This window comes from Coturnix japonica, chromosome 5 (genome assembly GCF_054131305.1).
Source record: "Coturnix japonica strain WE chromosome 5, WE-NBRP24, whole genome shotgun sequence".
Classification (NCBI taxonomy): Eukaryota; Metazoa; Chordata; class Aves; order Galliformes; family Phasianidae; genus Coturnix; species Coturnix japonica.
This window is the reverse complement of record NC_140667.1, coordinates 36,661,840-36,681,615: the sequence shown is the minus strand read 5'-3', so window position 1 is coordinate 36,681,615 and position 19,776 is coordinate 36,661,840. Positions and strand designations below refer to the sequence as shown.

Sequence of the window (19,776 nt, the reverse complement as noted above, 5' to 3'; positions counted from 1 at the left end):
GTGGGCATTAGAACTATTTGACTGAAAATAACCTTCATGCTAATCTGAGTCCTGCCAGCCTTCCCTGGATAGCAGCCAGCTGCAGCAGGCACTTGGGCTGCCCATGGAACCAGGAGCTGGGCCAGACTGCCCCAGCTGCTCCCTAGGTTTACCTCCTGCAGCTGTTACCTGGATGAGATACTCCACCTATCTCCTGCTGGGCACACACCCTTTCTCCACAAAGCTGAGCTGGGTTCTCTACTTCTTCTAAGCACTGCAGAACTGCTTTTAGCAGCACTAATCGAGGTCTTGGTGGAGCAGGCAGCTGGCTTGGGTGAAATACTGCAGCCTATCTCCTCACTCTGAGATCCCCAGCACCTGTGTAGTGGAGCAAAGCTGCTCTCTTCCTCATTACAGCTTTCTTCTTCCCTCCTTGCCTTCAAATGCAGCACCTCTCTGTGTTGCTTGGAGATCACTGAAGTGTTCCCGGGTAAGGTCTGAAACTTCACCCCTCCCAGCTCTGGCTGAATTCATTTTCCTTGAAAAAGTGACCAGATTCACACACCGTATTCCAGTTTAGTTTTATTCTTGTTCATATTTTTACAGAAAATGGCACATAAATCACAGGTTCTGAATGACTAGAAGTTATTACAGCTCCATATCTCAAACACCTCAATACTGAATTCTTTTCTCACTGTATGTACATTATTTACACACCGTGGGCTATAATCTAACACGTCAAACAAACTGGGGGACAAAGACAGATGGGGCCGGATGGAAGGGGTTAATTCTGACAGAATTAAAACAGCAGCTCTGGGGAGATGGTTCCTCACTGGGATAGAAGAGTGATGTCAGCACGGGATGCTGTGAAGAACAGTGGGTTCAGCTGCATGGGTCTGCGTGCACATGTGGGGTCAGTGAGGAGATGTATGTACACATTACAGTGTGTGTTGGGGGTGTGTCTGCATGGCTGTCATTCCCTTCAGGGCTCAGAAGGAGAGCAGGGCAAATTTACCTCAATAAATACCTTGGGAAAATGTTGTCTTGTCTGAGAGGCTTTAGCTGTGTGTGGCACTGGCCTCCAAGTGCATGTGGGGGAGATGATGGTGTAGGCTGGGGTCACTGGGGGTGTGAGCTGGGAACAGGGCATGGCATCTGCAAGCTAAACCTGCATTTCCTCACGTAATGGAGGCAGAAATCAGCCACTCCAAACCTGCAGCCCCATCTCATCAGCTGTCAGTGCTGAACTAGGAGAGCCATGTAGAAGAAGCTCAGCATTTCACACACACAGGGCCATGGGCTCATCGTACCAGGGGCAGAGGCATCCCCCGGGGTGTGGAACACAGCAGGATGGGGCATGAGGTGAAGGGGAACTGGGCTTCAATGGCCTGGAGGAGGCTAGACCCAGACCCACAACCAGAGGGACCTGGAGCTGCAGCCTGCCTTGGGGTGGTGATGGAGGTGGGCTGGGGTAAGGAAAGCCCTAGGAGTAGAGGAGTGAAGGACAGGGCTGCACTTCATGGGAGCAGGCTGGGGACAACTCTTAGCCCCACATGAAGAAACCAGGGCCCCACACCCTGGTGGGTGCCAGGCCTGGCCATCAGAGGGGGCTGTGACCCCCAGAGGGCACAGTATCTGTCAGGGCTGGCTTCTGCAGCCTCTGTCCCCCTAGATCAGCTTCTCCTCCTTCTGTGATGCACTGGACTTCTCTGTCTGCCTCTCATCCTCTGCCACCTCCTCCCCTTTCTCCAGCTTCCTTGGAGTGTCCCCCACAATGGTCCCCAGGACTTTGGTGCTGTGCTCCTGAGCTTTGGCCCTGAGGGCGGCAATGCTGTTTTCTCTCAGTTCCTCCTGGGAAATGGCGGTTTTGGGATCCGAGCCCCTCTCTTCCTTGTCACCCTTGTCAAGCTTGGGCAGGGCCTGGCGCTCCACCTCCGTCTTCCTCCCCGCCTCAGCCGCTGCCTCCAGAGACTTTTTGTGCATCCCTAAAAAGAATTGTTGGTATTCGGGTTTAGAAAAGCGCCTGGGCATGGGAAAGCCATCTTGAACTGAAAACAGCAAAGATAAAGAGAGGCCAGAATTAAGGAAAAGCAGAAACCCTTGCTTCAAACAGCAGTCATGGCACGCCAGGCGCTCTGGCCCCGCGCAAGTGCAGCCCTGGCTTGGTAGGGACAAGGGTCTTAGACACAGCAGGGGCCTGGGTTCCCCGGGTAATTTGCTTACTTGGATCAGGGGAGGTCTCCCTGCCTTTCCCTATTGGTTCCTCATACAACCCAGCCCCTGCCTCCTCAGCTTCATGCAGACAGGAGGACCACCCACCATTAAGATGCCCACAGTCAGTTCTGGGGAAAACCAGCCTGAAAGTTCAGTAAGCAGGAAGCAAAGAGAAGGAGCACAGTAGGGCAACCACTACATCCACTATCGCTCCTCCATGGCAAACAAAGCAAAACAGGGCAGCAGTCCAGCTCTCTTGGGTGCCGAGAGAAAGGGAAGTGGGATGAGTGCAAGAGAGGTCCCAGCACTCTGTACAACTTTGAAGGGATCACGAGCAAGCTGGAGTCCCATCACGTTTTCTCCTCACACCCCTCTTCATCCTGACCTCCTTGCCACCCCCATGAGGCTGGCTGCTCTCTTACCCAGGAGCCACGGTGCGCAGGACTCCATGATGCCGTCCTTGGCTGACTTGAGGATGGACTCAGGCAGCGGGATGGAGTGACGCACCATGGCTCCATAGAGCCCGTATTCAGCCATCACACTGCTCCGGCCCCAGCACTTCTCTCGCTTGCGCCACTTGGCCCGGCGGTTCTGGAACCAGACCTAGAGTGGAGGATAGAGAGAGATGTGAGCATTGGCAGCAGGAGATGTGATGTCCCATCCCTGCACACGTGTGCTTGTGCAATAGGATGAAGATAGGTACATGTACACCTTCCCAGGAGCCCTGTAGCTTTTCCCTCATACAACTGCCGCTGTGTATTTCTCTCCCTCCTCCTTGCAGGAGCAACAAGGGCCAAGCATGAGAGCAGGTCCCATCCCTCCCTGCAGGATGTAATTAATTTGCCATCGCGCTGTCTTTTTTCCAGCAGAGTTTGGCTCTCATGTCTGGGATTTGCTTTCATTATTTACTGGGCACCTGAGCTGCAGTGAGGGGCTGTGCACCGCAGCACCACAGGGACAGCAGAGCTGGGGGAAATGCTGTGGATAGGCAGGAGAAGGGGGAGCTGATCTGTGCCACTTGCCTTGGATTCCCTGTTTGAAAAGACCCACATCTTCTCAGAAAATTGGCAGAATAATCTCCGAGCTGTGACCCGGGGGGCAGCGAGAAGAGACGCGGGTGGAGGTGGGGGGTGGCTCGCAGAAATCTATTAGAGCTCGCTCTCCGATTTCCATCCCTCTTGTCTTGCCTGCCCTCCTCCCTCCCCACAACCCCTCCCTTCCCGCAGAGCAGAGGCATCAGCTTTAGATGAAAAATTGCTCGAGGTCTATTCAGAAGGAAGCAAAGGAAGAGTCAGCCCCAGGGGCAGCCCGGGCCTGATTGAAAAATAAGTTAATTTCAGTTTGAATCGATGGGCCTCAGGCACTGAAATATCACGGGAAATTAAAGCAGCTGGTCCCTGGGGAACCACGCCATTGACCTGCGCTAATTAATGCCATGGAGTTACCAGTCGCCTCTCCGAAAGGCAGCCCCTCCCTCCCTGTGGACACCCCAAACACCTCCTCATTTAACTAATTAGACTCACAGAAAATTGGGTGTTAATTTGTTTAGGATTTTTTTTTTCTTCCCCCCTCCTATTTTTCCCCTTCCTTTCCCGGAAAGTACACGGCAGAATGGAAATGAATGGCGGGGTCTCTCTGGCAGATGGATGCTCGGGGTCACTCCGCAATCTTCTCCGACTTGATTGCTTGATTAGGTCGTTAGCACATTAAAAAAAAAAATTGCTTGCCGTCTGGCGCTGGCCTGATGAGTGGGATGAGGCGGGAATCGCCTGGGTAATTTATCTTTTTATACTGCAAAGAATTTGATTTCAATCTGCAGATATATGGAGGTGCCTTTGACACCTGTTTAACATTACAGAGCTGACAGCTTAACCCTCTGTTGCCTCAGCCATGGGGGAACACAGAGGGCTCTGAGACCCCCAGCCCATGGGGACAGTGAGACCTATGTCTGGGTGCAGCCTTGCCAGGCCCCCTCAGAGCACAGTGAGCTCACCTCTTTCACCTGCCTGCCCGGAGGGGACTGCACAGCATCCTCTGCAGGGATGGAGGATGTGGGCTCAGCAGCTGTGATCCCAGTTTCTCCTGGCAGAAGACCCCCTGTGCCCAGAAGAGGGGATGCTATGGACAGGATGCTTCCTGCAACATGACAAACCAGCATCTCCTTTGCAAAATCCAGGGGACAGCACCTGCCAGTCTGCCTTGATCTGGAGCTGAAGTAACACCTCTCTGTGTACCCATAGCAGCTTGCACAAATGTTCACTGGGATTTTCAGCCAGGCATTTTTTTCCACCAGGTACCAAGTGGGCAATTGTTAATTCTTCAATTCTTATACTCAGGTGCTTCCTTACTGAGCCTTTCACCATCTCAGGTCTCAGTCCTGCTACAGCAGTGGTTGCTCTTAGTGCTGCCCCAAAATCTGTTTCTGCCACAGGCAGACCAATTTTTGACTGGCAATGGTGGAAAATTTTCTGTCAAAATGCTGTTCATAACAAATTCAGTTGTACATAAAAGCTGTGTCTGGCCAGTGGAAGCATAATCAAAATTATCTATGGGTTTCTTCTCAGTGTTGTCTTTTAATCTCGTCCACGTAACAAGCAAAATCTATGCTACAATGCCAAATGGGCAAATCAAAATGACATCAACAGCCTTGTAAGATCATTAGATTTCCCAAATCACTGTTTGAAATTTGATGGGAATTTCCTCGTGGTTTTGAAGTGGGAAAAGGAAATGTTGAAAAGGCAGAATTTATAGCAGGAGTGGCTGCCCATCCTGTTTTGACACCACCCCATCCCACACACATCATGGTGGGTTGAGCTTTAGTATAGCACATGCAGACCCAGTGCAACACCAGTATGGATGGACAATATTATTCCCTGGTGCTCAGTCTTGTGATTTTACTCTCAGTCAGTCCTATAGCTCCATAACCAGGACTTCCTTCTGGGAGATCTTACTGCTTTCTTAGGATCTCTTGACATCTTACCAAAACTTTCTCATGCGTCCCTTCTGAGCAGAACTGTGCAACAGGTTTACTAATGCTGAGGTATTTTAAGTGGCGCTGGTGCATCAGCCACAACTTGTGAAAATGCAGGTATTGATTGTAGGTATCCCACTTTCCTTTATAGTTTTTTTTCAGTTTACTTCAAGTTTTGGTATTTTGTCTTCTTTGGCCAAAGTTGTTTTTACTTCCAGATGTTTGTTCCTCTGGCTTCATAAAATTTGGTCTGCTTCAGGTAATGCTTAGCTTCGTCTATATTTGGACTTGTTCCTTTCCACCCTGTGTGCTCAGCTTTGTGAAATGCTGTGTTTACCCCCTCAGCTTGCCTCTCGTTTGGAGAACTCCTCTGGTTCTCCATGACACAGCACAGGGTAGGCTGAAAGGACTGGGTTTGTACTTCCACACTTGATGACCTAAAACCCACTATTAATTTCAGACTGTGTTTACTGAAGCATATAGGATGTTTTTGCAAAGCTATCACAATCTACTGGGCAAAGGCATTTTTTGGGCCAACAGCCTACCACTTAAGATAATTTACATCCTATTAATATTTCACCTCTGGGAAAGATGGAATGCTTGTTCCAGAAGCCCTAACCTCAGAAATTGGGTAACAGTGAAGTAGGTAAATCTGCCTTGCTATGTTTTGGTTTCTTGGCAGTGACCAGAAAACCCAAGAACTGCCTTCCTGAAAGACAGTTTTAAGCATCGATCTGAATAAGGAGAGAGATTTCAGATATAAGGAGTAAAAAAATCTTGAATTAGAAAAGGATGTGAAAAGTACTTCACGATGTTGTAGGGTAGGTGTGAACGCTAGAGGGAGTAACTGAGCAGAGACCTAATCCTACCATCATCTAATTTTCATCCTCAGTGCCCACTGCCCCAGGCAGTCAAATCACAGGCACCGTGCACTGCATTGCAGGATCACAGCACTACAGAGCAAAAACTGGCAAGGTTATTCTTGCCAGGTTCCTCCTCTGAAGCACGAATGATGACCAATCCTCCTTTGTATTATTGATAGTGCAGAAGAGCAAATTGTAGTAGGAGGAATCTCTCATTTTGCAAAGGGACGAGACTCAGTGTGTCCTTGTTATCCACATTCATCATATTAGTTTGTTTACCTAATCAGCTCCTGAAACACTGTCTGCTAAAGAGAGAAATCTGCCTGAGAGGAGACATGAGCCAGGAATCTTAATCAGCAAAGGGATTCTTCAAGGCATCTAGGGTGTTACTGTGTCCTGTTTCAGTGCTTGAGCACAATCTAAGACCTTTGTTGGTTACAGTAATTTTCTTGGCTTCTGTTTTCAAAGCTGACAGTGGCTGTGCTTTGTCTTTCTAACAAACAGTTAAATTCTCTGCCCAAACACTCCTCGTGCCTTAAGGGAAAACACCAATATAGATAATGGTATATTTTTCTTCACTGTATCTTACATGGTGCCTTTGGCACAGTATTTCACCAGGGTTCTTTCATGTTATGAGCCTTGTTGATTAAGCACAAGATGGTCCCAGCCCAAAGCAGCACACGCTGGAACATCCACTAGATGGCCACAAGCAAATGTATGTACACATGTGCACAAACAGTTGCATACTGACACACCAGCACGTGCCTTTGTCATGTCGTGGGGAGCTGCAACATACAGCTGTTGAACAACCAGAAACTAAGGAAAGGAACTAAATCCCAATACCACTGAGGAGAGAATCTTCCATGTTCGTGGGCTGCCAGCCATCTTACATTGTCAGTTCTCTGATAAACCCATGGCTCCAGTCTTCAGCTAGGGGAGCCAAGCTATCACTCTGTATGATTCCTGCAAAGAAGTGATCTTTGACACTGAGCTTTTGGAGTGAGGATACAGCTGAAGATCCCTGTTCTTCCATACCAGGAAGCCCAGAAAGCTTTCTGGACTTTTGTGACATATTCTTTTGTTGTAACCCACTGTCATAGTGCCACCCAACATCACGGTCCTGTTTTCTCAGCACTCAGTTCTCCCTGACAACAATGCACCTCTCTATTTTCTTCTCTTCCAATACAAGCCTCTAACTGAGAGTAGCCACAATTAAAACCTCCACTGGAAGAAACAGTGATATCACCACTCCTGTGCTGGAGGGGGCCAGTGCTCTGGCTGGGAACAGTTATGGAGCTGTTCTTCACACTGCTTATATCTTCAGTCTTTCCCTGAGCATTTCCCCATCCACACTCCTGGGACCTGGGACTCTGTAGAGTGTATTGTCACAGCACTGTAAGGCCTGATTGCGTACTGGGACTTCCCCAGATCCCTGCCTGCAGCAACCACCCAGGAAAGCTTCCAGTCACCTGACTGCTGGTGAAAACTGCAGCACTTGTGTAAGCCTGGCAACACTTTATTGGTATCTTTTCAAACATAACGTCAAAATTATTGGCACTGTTTATGGTGACATCACTTTCTACGGCTGGCATAAAATGGGTATGAAGTTAAATGAGAGCAGTAAAGGTTGCACATGGCCTGCATGGCTGATCACAGAGTTATCATTCCTGCACTTACTAACACTAGGAGAGAGCTTTCTGAGCTGACATTAGAAGGAGCAATTAACTTACATGACATGGGAAGAATCCTCCTTCCTAGTAGCTGGAGTTGTGGCTAACAGATCCAACCAGACATGCTGTGATAAGCTGTAAATCAGAACTCATCTCTTGCAAGCGGAGATACAGTGGTTCATCCAAATTCAAGTATCCTCTAAGCCAAACTAGCACGAGACACACTTGGCATATGGGTCAACACAACACCTAGCAGAAGTGTTTCTGACAATACCATACTGCAGCTCTTGCAGGCCATGCACACCCTGGATCTCATGCAACAGCACCAAACATGCAAATACAACTACTATTTGCATTCTATCTGACTTATGCAGACAAAATTGTAAATATCTCACCTAAACCCCAGGGCATTTTCCCACTGTTAGGCCCCTAATCCTTCTCTGACTAGCATCCCTCTACCCCTTGCAAAGAGTCAAAGACAAAACGTCAACAATAAATGAGGGAATGTAAGGAGGCAAAATCCCTCTTGGCCAGAGAACATTTTAAATTACACCCCTAGTTCAAACCTAGGTATTCACCTGGCCTTGACATCCTCATCAGCCTAGGGAGACATTTGTCACTAACACAAGGGATGATACTACGCAGTTCTACTAGAAATAGTTACGTTGAAGTCTCCACCAGCTAAGAAGCAACCTGCGAGCCAAATCTCACTCAGTCCTATCAGCCATCTCTCTTAGGAAGATGCATGGTAAAGATGGTATTCACAATTCCTTGCATTGCACAATAAGCAATCCTTCAGTGGGGTCTCTTGAATCCAGGGAACAAAGAGAATCACTAGAGTCAAAGATGAGGCCAGAACAGCAGTCTGCTTCCCGACCATGACCCAAAAGGTCAGATATCCATCATGTATGTTTATGTGGTCAGGTTGGCTTGGTCCTTCCAAGGAGCTGTTTCCCTGTCAACAATATTGCACACACATTTACTCAGCTCAGCCCCCCTCTGGGTGAGCCAAGCTTAAGTTGTTGAGATCTATCAGGGAAAATGATAAGCATCATACAAAAAAAAAAAAAAAAGAAGAAGAAGAAAGGAGGGATCCATTAAGAAATAAGGAGAAAAGTAAATTAATTGTGTCTCCAAAGCACATAAGTTATTGAACCATTAAAATAAATCTGGAAGGGAGGAAAAAATTACAATAGAAGGTCATTAAGAAAAAACTTGAACACAACCATCAGCTGGTCTTCTCTGCCAGGTTAGAGAGGAATTCACTACTGAATTATCAAAGTGACTAATGACAACAGCACCTCAGCTAATTCAGAGAAGTGTTAAGAAAACAGTGGTATAAATGTGGAGAAGAGACCCTGAGTAGTTACAGTGTGGCACTGACCCTGCAGAGCCATTGCTCCCTCATTCTCCCATCTTTGCCTATGGTTTTGTTGGTAGCTGTCTTCCCCCTCACAGAGAGAACAAGTGCCCCAGTACTTGGATGTGTCTGAACTTAGGGGCAGACTTTCCAAACCACAGAGAAAGCATTGCCCCTTTTCCCTCTTGCTACTATGGAGGAGCACACCAAAATCACGCTGTCCCTTATGCTGTGACAGCTGTGAACATCTTGCAGAGGTCTGCAGCTAATGGAACTCAGGGATAGAATGCAGAAGGATAAAGTGGTGCACGGAAATACAGAGGTACATACCTCTACACTGCCATCACTGCACAAAAACAAACAAGCAAACAGAACACAAGAAAACAAACCAACAACAACAGCAAAAGGAAAACAAACGAACAAACAAACCCCACCCACAATTAAACAGTGCCTACAGCCCCAACTCTACCCAGGTAAATCCCACAGACAGGACAGGTTACCCGCAAGGTCTAAGTGACAGGCAGGAAATCCATAGTAAACAGGTATTCCACGCTGTCCATTCATCTTTCCACCTCATTTTTTGCTCTGTCCAAATGCATGTAATGTGAGACTTTTCAGATGGCAAACCTAGGATTGCAAGGGCCCCTGTGTTTGCACACCACCCAGCCCCTCTGTTTACAGCTAAGGTAATTAACTCTTAAAGAAAGTTTTAGCACATGAACTGGAAATGGGCCATAGATAAAGGGTAATGAAAACACTCAATTACAGAAAGGGCCAAATTAAACAACTCTTAATTGAAAAATGAAAATTAATATGAAGTTAGATGAACTAAACAAGCACAATATTGAAGAGGCAGCAAAGTGGATGAACCTCTCACATACCAATTAAAGACGTGGAGGCAGAAATGCACCATACGCTATGAGAAGCACTTATAATAATATTCTCACCAAGCCAGTAAGCTTTATTAGTGTTATTACTCTCACTTGTGCACTTCCTACATCTCTAAAAGCACAGGGGAAGTTAATGACATTTATCCGCTATCATGTCGCTGTGACTTGCCCCAGTGCTCAGGAATCATTGGAAAAGGTAGCCAGCATAACTCCTCAGCTCTATTTCATGATTAACTTCTTGCAAGGCTCTTAAAAAAATAAATAAATAAAATAAAAAAGCTGTTGAAAAGGTTGGCTCACACACAACAGTAACGTTTTCAGCTTCTCTATTACCTCGATAATCTACCACCAAGCAGCCCACTCATCCTGGTCATTCACCTCCAGTTACACGGTCACCATCAGCTTGCTACATGGGTGGGAACCCATTGACCCTGAGCCCAGCCTGAGCATGAGGATCACCTGAAAATAGCCAGGTTCTCACCTACTGAAAGCACTTATGACAGGCTGGAACCTCAAACCTTGGAAAGATCAACAAGACTACCCTCTGCAGCACTAAGAAATCCCCTGGAAGCTCTTACAGTCAGAGACTCAGAAGAGGTCACTGACCGCATGAAGCAATCATCCCCATTCCACACTTACGTTGCGGGATTAGGGCTGAAATTCATTCCTGTGCAAAAATAAACACTCCTGACTGTACTGCAAGCCCTGGTAGCTAGGATCCTCTTTCCAAGGGTCACACATCCAGAAGCTTGATTTTAAATACCCCATCTGGGTAAAAGAAATGCTGGTCCATCTCAGTAAGGTTCCTTCATCCATCCCTAAACATAGAGCATATCTGCAAAACTGAAGCAAGCTGAACCTTTTTTCTTCTTCTTCTGAGAAATACTTTTGATGTAAATGCTTCCTCCCATCCAACTCCCTGAATAACTACCCCTTCTGGCTCTCCCATTCTTCTTCAGCTCCTCAGGGTCCATGAGCGATACAGAGATGTGTCAATCTAACAGCAGCTAAAACAATGCATTACCAATCACAGGTTTAGTTGGTTTTATTCTGGTTTCAGCCAAAGTGAACCCCAAACCCCTCAGCTTGCCGGATGCACAGATAACCCCAACTCCCAAGCATGGCACAAGCACCTCCATGGCATTCCTTTGGACTGTTGGAGGAATTCTAAATATCACCAACTATTCCATTCACAGAAGTGCTTTATAATCATTTGGCAACGTGACTTGGCCTTCTTTAGCTTTTGTTCATCCTTTATTTATTTATTTTTAATAGATTTTTTAATACTGATCTCATTAATTGATGTATTTGTTCAGTAGAAGACGTAGTGCCAGTGTTTGACTGCAATGTTAGTCATATGCAGTCATTTCAGTAATCCCAAAGCAATCTGTTACTGACCTTTAGTATTATAGATAATGGCATTCAAAGTTTGAAAATGTCACATAATTAATTCAATAGAGATAACTTATCTAAATCCACATGTTACATCTAAGAGAATCTGTTGAGATAAAGGCACTAGTTTAAGTCAAACACTTGAACGTTTGTCAGCTTGAGGCTGTTTTCAGCACTTCAAGTTGTATATTCAGGATATGAATCCCCATAGAAATCTATTTACCCCACCTACATTGTACAGGATGGGCTGGGTTTATTTTAACAGCAGCACTCCAACTCTTCTGAATATTTTTCTCAATGCATTGATTAATGTGGTCTATTTCAAGTACCGTGCAAAACGGCCACAGTAACATCTGCTCTGACTTGTGTCTTATTGGGAAAATAAAATCTTTTTCCCCACGTTGCCCAATGGGAGGATGCTCACATTCCTCCCAGCAGCAGCCAGTTCAATGCAGGAGACAGCATATGCAAGGCAAGGAACGTTGTCTTGAAGAAAAATACATGCTCATCTTCTCTGTAAATGGAAGATTTGAATATCTTTTCCTGAATTCAATATTCTCTCAAACCAATAACTTTTGTGGCCTCTGATGGCTATTTGTAGTGTTCTGCTGGAGGTTTTACACGCAAGCAGTTCCTATATATCATTCTCTCAATTGCACTCTCTGAATTTCACTTTCATATTGAATTTCATAGGTGATTTACTTTCTCTTTGACTACTACCTCCTGAGAAATAATCCCATGAATGAAAATAAGGGGCAGATATCACTCTTAGGTGAGGATCCAGTGGGAAACCACATGAAATGCTGCAAGTGCCCACAGTATGTGATATCCACAACAACCTAAGAAACCACTCTCATTAATGAGCTACAGGAGAGAGAGAACAGTGCTGAGAGATGGGAGGAACTTCAAGCTTCAGTGAGGACACAGAGATAGAGACCTCCCTCATACAGTTAGAAACACATGCAAGGGGCAAAAATAAGATGATATGAAGTCGTGAATATTTTGAAAAAGGGAATAAAGATTAATTATTGTCTACCTCTTCCAAGAAGAGAAGTATGTGGGATAAAAATGATGCTGATACTGAAAAAAGATACTGAGGTATTAACACGGATATGAAACCCTGGTAAGCTCTCAATGCACTCAGTAGCTATCATAGAGTATTGCCCTGCTCTCCAACCCATCCACAACACCCACCTTGCACCATGGTCTGAGCTGGTGGCTGTGACTGTCCTCAGAAAATTCTATGAGGGGAAAAACATTCATACAAAAAGAGCTAAGCTGAACCACAAGGAGAAATATCACGAAACATGACAGAAGCTGGGAACTGATTTATGACACAAAATAAGAGGCATGGACAGGGAGATTCCATGTAGCATGTGGTAAGGGATGCTCTGGTGCTGACTCTCTGGAAAGATCAGTGGTGCTCAGGGCTTTTACATGACCCTGATGCTCACCCTCAGGCACTCACACAATGGATGCCACAGGAATTCTGTGGTTTCTCTTGATTTCCCCTTTCATGATGAGCAAAGTGTCACTTGAGAGGACTTTCTCCAGGGATGCTTGTGCCTTTAGCAGCACCTACTGCTCAGAACATCCACATCACTGGTGGCTTCTGCTGGCCTCATCTGCCCTGAACTCTGGGGCAAAGGGTCATGGAAGAGAGCTCTCTTAGGTTTAAAAGCTCAGCAGTACAGGAAGAGTTGTGGTTGCTCATTAGCCTGCTACAGAATGACAGGCAGCATGCCAGAGAGCTAGAATGAGTTAGCCACTTCTTCCTTTCCCAGTCAGATAAAATAATGGCTCCCAGTGCCAGAAGGATGTCCCAGATGTGAAGCAGTGCATGCAGTGCACAATGCCTTCCTGCCAGCCCAGCAACAGATGGTGGATGTAGGCAGCACTGACCCTTCAAGGATCCCCAGGCTTTTCAGCCTACACATATGCAGAAATGACTTCTCATCCAGCTCACACTCTCTAGAGGCAAACCATTGGGTCCTACTGCTCACAGAGAAATCCTGTCTAATGGCAGGTAGGATTTCCAACAGAGGGACTTCTGAAGTCCAATAGAAACCCCATCCATGCACAGAGTGCCTACAAGCTGTTAGGTCAGCAGGAGTCCCTCTTGGCACAATGGTCAAGAAGCCCGTCTCACTTAGAAACCAGGACTCACTTTACAGATTCACCTAACAGCAAATATGGCACACTTGTAAATACTGCATCAGCAAAAATGGGTTGGCCATTACATCCCCATTCCTCACAAGCAACCTGGAGGGATCCAGGCACGAGGAAGTTGCAGAGATGTGCAGACATCCCAACTGAGGCTCACCTCTCAGCTCTGCCCACAGGGGGGCCAACTAACTGCTGCAGCCCCTGGGTCTGAGCACAGAGGGGCACAGACAAGATCCATCTCACCCAGACTTTCCATCCAGACCCAGACTCCAGCCAGCTCTTGTCGCATACACTACCAATACCTCAAAACCCTAGTGACTTTCCTTGCACAGCAGTTCCCCTTCAGTGATTCAAGATTCCCTCTTTAACACACATACTCCAAATCACCACTGCAACATCCCACATGCAGCACATGTTGACAGACAAACCTCACGTAAAAATGGACAAAGAACAGCTGGTCTGGCTGCTCACATGTTTAAAGCAGGGAGTGAACAGCCTGTGGGGGTTCAATCTGAGAAGTGAACTCTGTCCCATGTGCCTCCTTTCCTTCAGGTTGGGATGATCACGGGCAAGAGAGGCAGGACAAGGGGACCCGAGAAGTACCATTACCTGTATCCTGTCTTCTGGCAACTCTGTTTTCATGGCCAACATCTCTCTAGCATACACATCAGGGTAGTGAGCCTCATTGAAGGCCTTTTCCAGCTCCTCCAGTTGGTAGGATGTGAAGATTGTCCTGAGGGGAGCAAAACTCTTTGACCAAAAAAACATAACAAGCAGCAAAGGAGATACAGAATCAGAGAAATGAACACGGATGCTACAGAGATCTGAGTAATTGATAAAGCATAGCATTTCCCCGTTGCCTCCTGTGTTTTTGTGCACAAAAGGTCAGGTGTCAGGGTAAAAGGAGAACCAGAAAATGCCTGAAGACAGAGCTTGGTATAGTTACAAATCACCTTCCTGGTCAGGGACACCCTGCTGGGAACATCCCCCCGTAGCCAGCAGGAAACCTCCCCTGGCCTCTGCTGAACCCTCCCAAGCCTTTACCCGCTCTGTGCCCTACTGCTGTACCCCACCTTTCCTTGGGGTGATGCCCCCAGGAGCACAGTGCCAGCTCCCTCTCTTTGCCTTCACACTGCTTGCTCCCACACCGATACCCCAGTTGCTGCTCTCTGCCAGTTGGCATTGCCCTGTTGCCCTCCAGGAACCATCCTGGGCAAGCAGCAGCCACAGCACTGCTGGCTCTTGGGACAGGCAGACTGAAAAGCCAGCAGCTGGGACACTAAAACAGCCAAGAGACCCTCTCTGGGGGTGGCAGAGAGGTCTCAGACCACTTCCACTCCCCAGGGACCGACATTCTCACTCTAAACCCCACTGCGTGCAAGAACACAATTCGCATTAAGAACTCCCATCACTCTGATGGCAAAACCGAATAACCAAACAGCAGTCCACAAAAATCCTACCAGAAAAACAGCGACAGCAGCAACTTGCAAGCTTTGCTCAAGGTAACTGCGTTAATTATTGCCACATTAAGGAAGATATAGCGCCCGTAAGGGACAGTTAAAAAATAAATGGTTTTGAAGAATATGCGGGAGTTTCAGGGAAGCCACAGAATTCCAGAGAGCACAAACAGAAAGACTCAAAAATATCCTCTTGCTATTTGGAACCTGAACGACTCTGCCAGATCAATGGCATTATCTACCAAAAGCAGCATGCAAATGCAAGGCACCTGCCCGCCGTCAGCTCCCGGTTCCCACTCACAACGAAATCCATTCTCTTTTCCAACACATTTCGTTCCCACAAATGCGGGAAGTCTGGGGGCAGCACACGGCGGCTCCTGCGTCGCTTCTGCCAGGGAGCAGAGGAACGGCGCTCCCCTTTCCGATCCGGTTCAGCCGCGGAGCCCCGCACCTCCCGCTATGGGGCAGTGCCCGGAGCACACTCGGCTCTCCCCGTCGCCTCCCGGGCAGCCCCGGCCCTGTGCGGTTCACACCGCGTTCTGCCGTTTGCTGCTCGCACCCTGCAGCTATTTGCGAGCTATCGGCCTGTCAACTGCCTCGGTACAGCCAAAGCCTTTAACCGTTCCTTACAGAGTATATAACCACCGATCAGTGCTACGGGGCTGTTGCTGTTTGGAGCTGGAAACGGAACCGTTTTGTGTGCTGCTTCCTCTCTCAAGGAAGAAACCTCGTTGGTTCCGGAGCAGCACCTGCCCGGCAGCACCCCTCTAGCTCAGGCCGAAACCCCGCACCTCCTGCACGGATCCACCCGGACCCAAGCAGCCTCTGAGCTTTCGCTGGGGCACCTTTAATCCACCTCCCGCACCGTGGTGGGATTGATTTAATTGCTCCATAGTCAGCCCCGAAGGACGATGCCCAGGTGCCTTTGTCCCGGCCCTGCGGCCGCAGCAATGCCACGACCCGGGGCGGGAGGTTCGTTTCCTATTTTAAAGCACTGACATCCAACCCCATTTTCAGTGCTGGAGGAGCGAGGGGAAGCGAGCCCCAGCGCATCCCCCAGAGCGAGTATCCAGGCGTTCTGCGGGCTGGGACTACCCCCCGACCATTGCACCTACTGGCGAAACATTAATTTTTAAGTAATAATACGTCGATATCGTTGATAGAAATTCTCCCTTGCTGACAGCCCATTTTTAGGTTCTTAAGCTTGGAGCAAGGAACACTTCTGGTTATTTCACCGCTTCGCTTTGGGACTGGTTGGGGGTTTTTTCAGCCCTAACCTGCAGCCAGAAAACCAAACGAAAACAAGCTGATCCCCATTGCAATTCCTGCTCCTATGAGCACGTCCCGAATCCTACTTGTGGACGCGAAGCGACAGCGGGGCCCGGCGCTGCCGGTTCACTGGAGGAGCTGCGGGGCCGCCGGGTTTTGCTTACCTGTGCCGCCTCTTCTTTCGTTTCTTGCTCTGGTTGAGGGAAGATTTGGACATTTTGCGGTCGCTGGAGGAGACATCCTCGGAATCTGCAGAGAGAAGGGCAGCGGCCGTGGGCTGGGGCTCGTTCCCCGCCGGGGCCCCGCAGCTCCGCTCCCTCCGGCATCTCCGCCCGGAGCTTTCGTTGCGATCGCGGCGCGGCCGGGGACTGCGGGCTGCAGCCCGGCCCCGGCCCGGATCCCGCTGCGGGAGACTCGGGGACACCGTACCCCTCCGGGAAGGGCCGAGGGCCGGGAGGGAGCTCTCACTGTCCCTTATGTCGCCCGGAGTCGTTTGCGGGGCTGCCGTTGTCGTGCCGCCGAAACGCGGAGACCGCGATCTCAACAAAATGTAGGAAACTGAGGGAGCCGCGGCCCCCACCCAGCGCCCGGGCACCCGCTGCCTCCTGCCCCGGGGCGGGGGACCCGCACTGCTCAGTTGAAACGCCGGGAAGGAGGAAAAATAAAGGCTGCTGCAGCCACGGGGAAAAACATCGCCGGGAATGGCATCTGCCCGCGGCCGCAGCGCGTCCCAGGGGTGCCCGGGCCGGGGTTGTTGCGAGCAGGGCGGTGCCGCCTTCGCCCCTCGGGAGTCGCCGGAGGTCGGAGCCGGGAGGCGCGTTTCGTTGCTGGCCGCCTTGCCCCGAGCTCTGGCCGCTTCCCGCTCGCCACCACCCCGCAGCCGCCGGCCGAGGCTCCGCGCTCCCGGCGGCCACGCTGCGGGAGGGGGCGGCGGGCACGGTACGGGAGCCCCGAAAGGACGTTAGGGGACTAAGCGGGACACCGCTGCTCCCCGCTCCGGAGGGACGGGGGAGGCCCGGGAGAGGGTCTGCGGGCGGCTGTCGCCGTCCAGGAACTGGATGGGAGCGGGCCTTAATTTCTCAGCAACGAGTTGGGGCCGCCGGGGCCGGGCTAGGGCCGCTCTGCCGGTGTCCGGTGCAGCCACGGCCCGGGCTATCACGGCACGGCCGCGGCCCCAGCAGGAGAGGGCCGGTCCCGAGCTCCCTCGTTCTTTTCCTCCTCCTCCTCGGTTCCGAAACGAAATCACCTCTCCGCCGCCGGGCGCGGGGCTCCGGAGGTGCCTGCGGGCTGCGGTGCCCCCGGGGGCCGGGGCCGTGCCTACCTGAGCTGGCCGTCTGGCTGCTGTCCAGCTGCCCGGGGGCTCGGGCCAAAGGCTGCAGGTGGACGCTCTGCGGGTCGGAAAGCACCTCCAGAAAGGTGGGCTGCGCATAGAAGCCAGGGATGCCGCCGGCCCCCAGCAGCCCCATGCCCACGCCGCCCACCCCGGCGGGGCTGAGGACGGAGCGGGCCGCCAGCAGGTGCCCGGCTGGCAGCGAGTCCAGGGCGGCCCGCGGGTGCGACGGCGGTTCCTTGTTCAAGCCCAGGATCTCCTGGATGCCGAAGCCGGTGCAGCGAGGAGGGGTGGGCCCGGAGCTGGGCTTGGCTCCCGCCGCAGGGGGTGGTGGTGGCGGCGGCGGGGCGGCGGCGGCCGCGCCGTCGGGCTTGGGCTTGCCGGGCAGGCTGGGGGCCAGCGCCGCGCCCGCTTTGCCCGTCATGCTGCGGCCGTCGGTCCCTGGTGCCCGCTCCGGGAATGCCTGGGAGCCCCCGGCTCAGGCCCCTTTTATCCGCCCAGCCGGGAGCCCGAGCGGGGTCAGAGCTGCGCAGCCAATCACAGGGGCCAGCCACGATTAGGGATGCCAAAAAGCCGCCACCGGCACCGGCGGTGGTGGGGCCGGTGCCCGGCGGGGCAGGCCTGGGAACTGGGCTCGGAGAGACGGGGCCTCCGCCGCAAAACGAGGCTCTGGCCTGTGGGGCAGCGGCCCGGGGACAGATTCGTGCAAGAGCCTCTGGGGAAAACGCCGGATCCGTGGGTCTGCGGCTCGTGCCGTGATCAGCGCTTGGTCTGCAGGGAACTGGGGCGCGTGGAGAGGACCTCGGGACTGAGGCTGAGCCGTATTCCTTGAAGTAGGGTAGTGCTGAGCGTTATGTGCTGGAGAAACATCTGGATTGTGTCATCAGAGGACCAACACCTCCCGCCCACGGGCAAATCCTGAGCCACACGGTGCTGTGGTAGCTGAGAGCGTCTCTCACCACCTGTGTGCACAGGGCCACACACCTTGTCCCGCATGTCTGACACCAACCTTTTCAGCATTCACTGAAGAGAAATCCTCAGGCATCACCTGTGTCACTCACTCAAGCAGAGTCCTGTGGCTCCCCTGATCAGCACAGGTGCTGGGGCGAGTACCTGCACATGGCACCTGCACCTAAAGAACTGTCCTGGGCTCACACATGGTGCAGTAATGCACAGACACAGCATTTCAGCCTGAGCCCATTTTCCCAAACTTCTATGGCCATCCTCCTCCCACTCTTGCTTCTTCCAGGCCTGACTTTGCATCCCTACACAGGGAAAGACATATGTTCTTTGTGACTCTGGTCACCGAGCTACAGAGCAGTTTGGCAGTCTGCTTTTTAATATACCTGCTCTCATTGCTCTTTACCTCACTGCAAGCTGGCAGAGTTCCTGTGATTAGGAATCTGAACTCACATTTCAATAAGTCCAGCAGACTTAAGTCACTGAACACTTACTTACATTTCAATATCTCTATGATTAATCTCCAACAACCTTTTCAGCCTGCCACGATCAGAGTAAATATTGGCTTTATTGGAGCTTTCCTCATCCTAACAACTCCGATGCTCTCCTGGGGAGAGCCCCTCAGAAGCCTCAGAACCTTATCACATTTTCATAATCCAACACATTCTTTGTCTTCTCACATTGTTTTGCTACATTATCTTTGATGCTGAACTATTCCTCTTATCTCTTCTGTCTGCAAACCCATATTTTATCCTGAGCACATGCATTGGGTGCCCCATCCCTGGAGGCACTTGAGGCCAGGTGGATGGGGCTCTGGGCAGCCTGATTTGGTGGGGGCAGCCCTGCCCACAGCATAGGGTTGGTTCTGGGTAGTAGTAGATGGTAGGCTTTAAGGTCATATCCAACCTATGCTTTTCTATTGTTCTGTTCTACAGTTAACCAAGTCTTGACTTTCTCCCAGCCTCTTTCTCCATCCATGGACACTCTGAATTCCACCAGAAATAGTGTTGTCACCACCATCCCCCTCAGTCTGCTAAGTGTCACTTCCCCTCCATCTCTACCATGCACTGTGTGTAACTTCATTCAGCACCTGGTTCAAAGCCACCTTTCCCTTTGTCTTAACAAACTGCAATGGGTTCACACTCACTGGGTCACACACCTAATGTTCCTATGCCCTTCCCTTCCTCCACAATGGCTTTTTGGTCCTTCCAATGCAGCCTCACCTGTCCTGGTCTCCCGTGAATATCTACTGGTG

General features: G+C 50.3%; 1 protein-coding gene across 2 annotated transcripts; it reads right to left on the bottom strand.

The window, feature by feature from the left end:
• Positions 1-545: 545 nt before the first annotated feature.
• Positions 546-18,026, bottom strand: VSX2 (visual system homeobox 2). 2 transcript variants are annotated; one of them, XM_085550500.1, is made up of 5 exons: positions 17,553-18,026; positions 16,396-16,480; positions 14,115-14,238; positions 2,616-2,796; positions 546-2,027 (listed from the first exon to the last, which is right to left on the bottom strand). In XM_085550500.1, the coding sequence occupies exons 1-5, from the start codon at positions 17,983-17,985 to the stop codon at positions 1,648-1,650; spliced, it is 1,203 nt and encodes a 400-aa protein (XP_085406626.1). In that variant the 5' UTR covers positions 17,986-18,026; the 3' UTR covers positions 546-1,647. The 2 variants fall into 2 exon arrangements, with proteins under 2 accessions (XP_085406626.1, XP_015720695.2); XM_015865209.3 differs by having other exon boundaries at positions 546-1,964.
• Between the last annotated feature and the right edge of the window lie 1,750 nt (positions 18,027-19,776).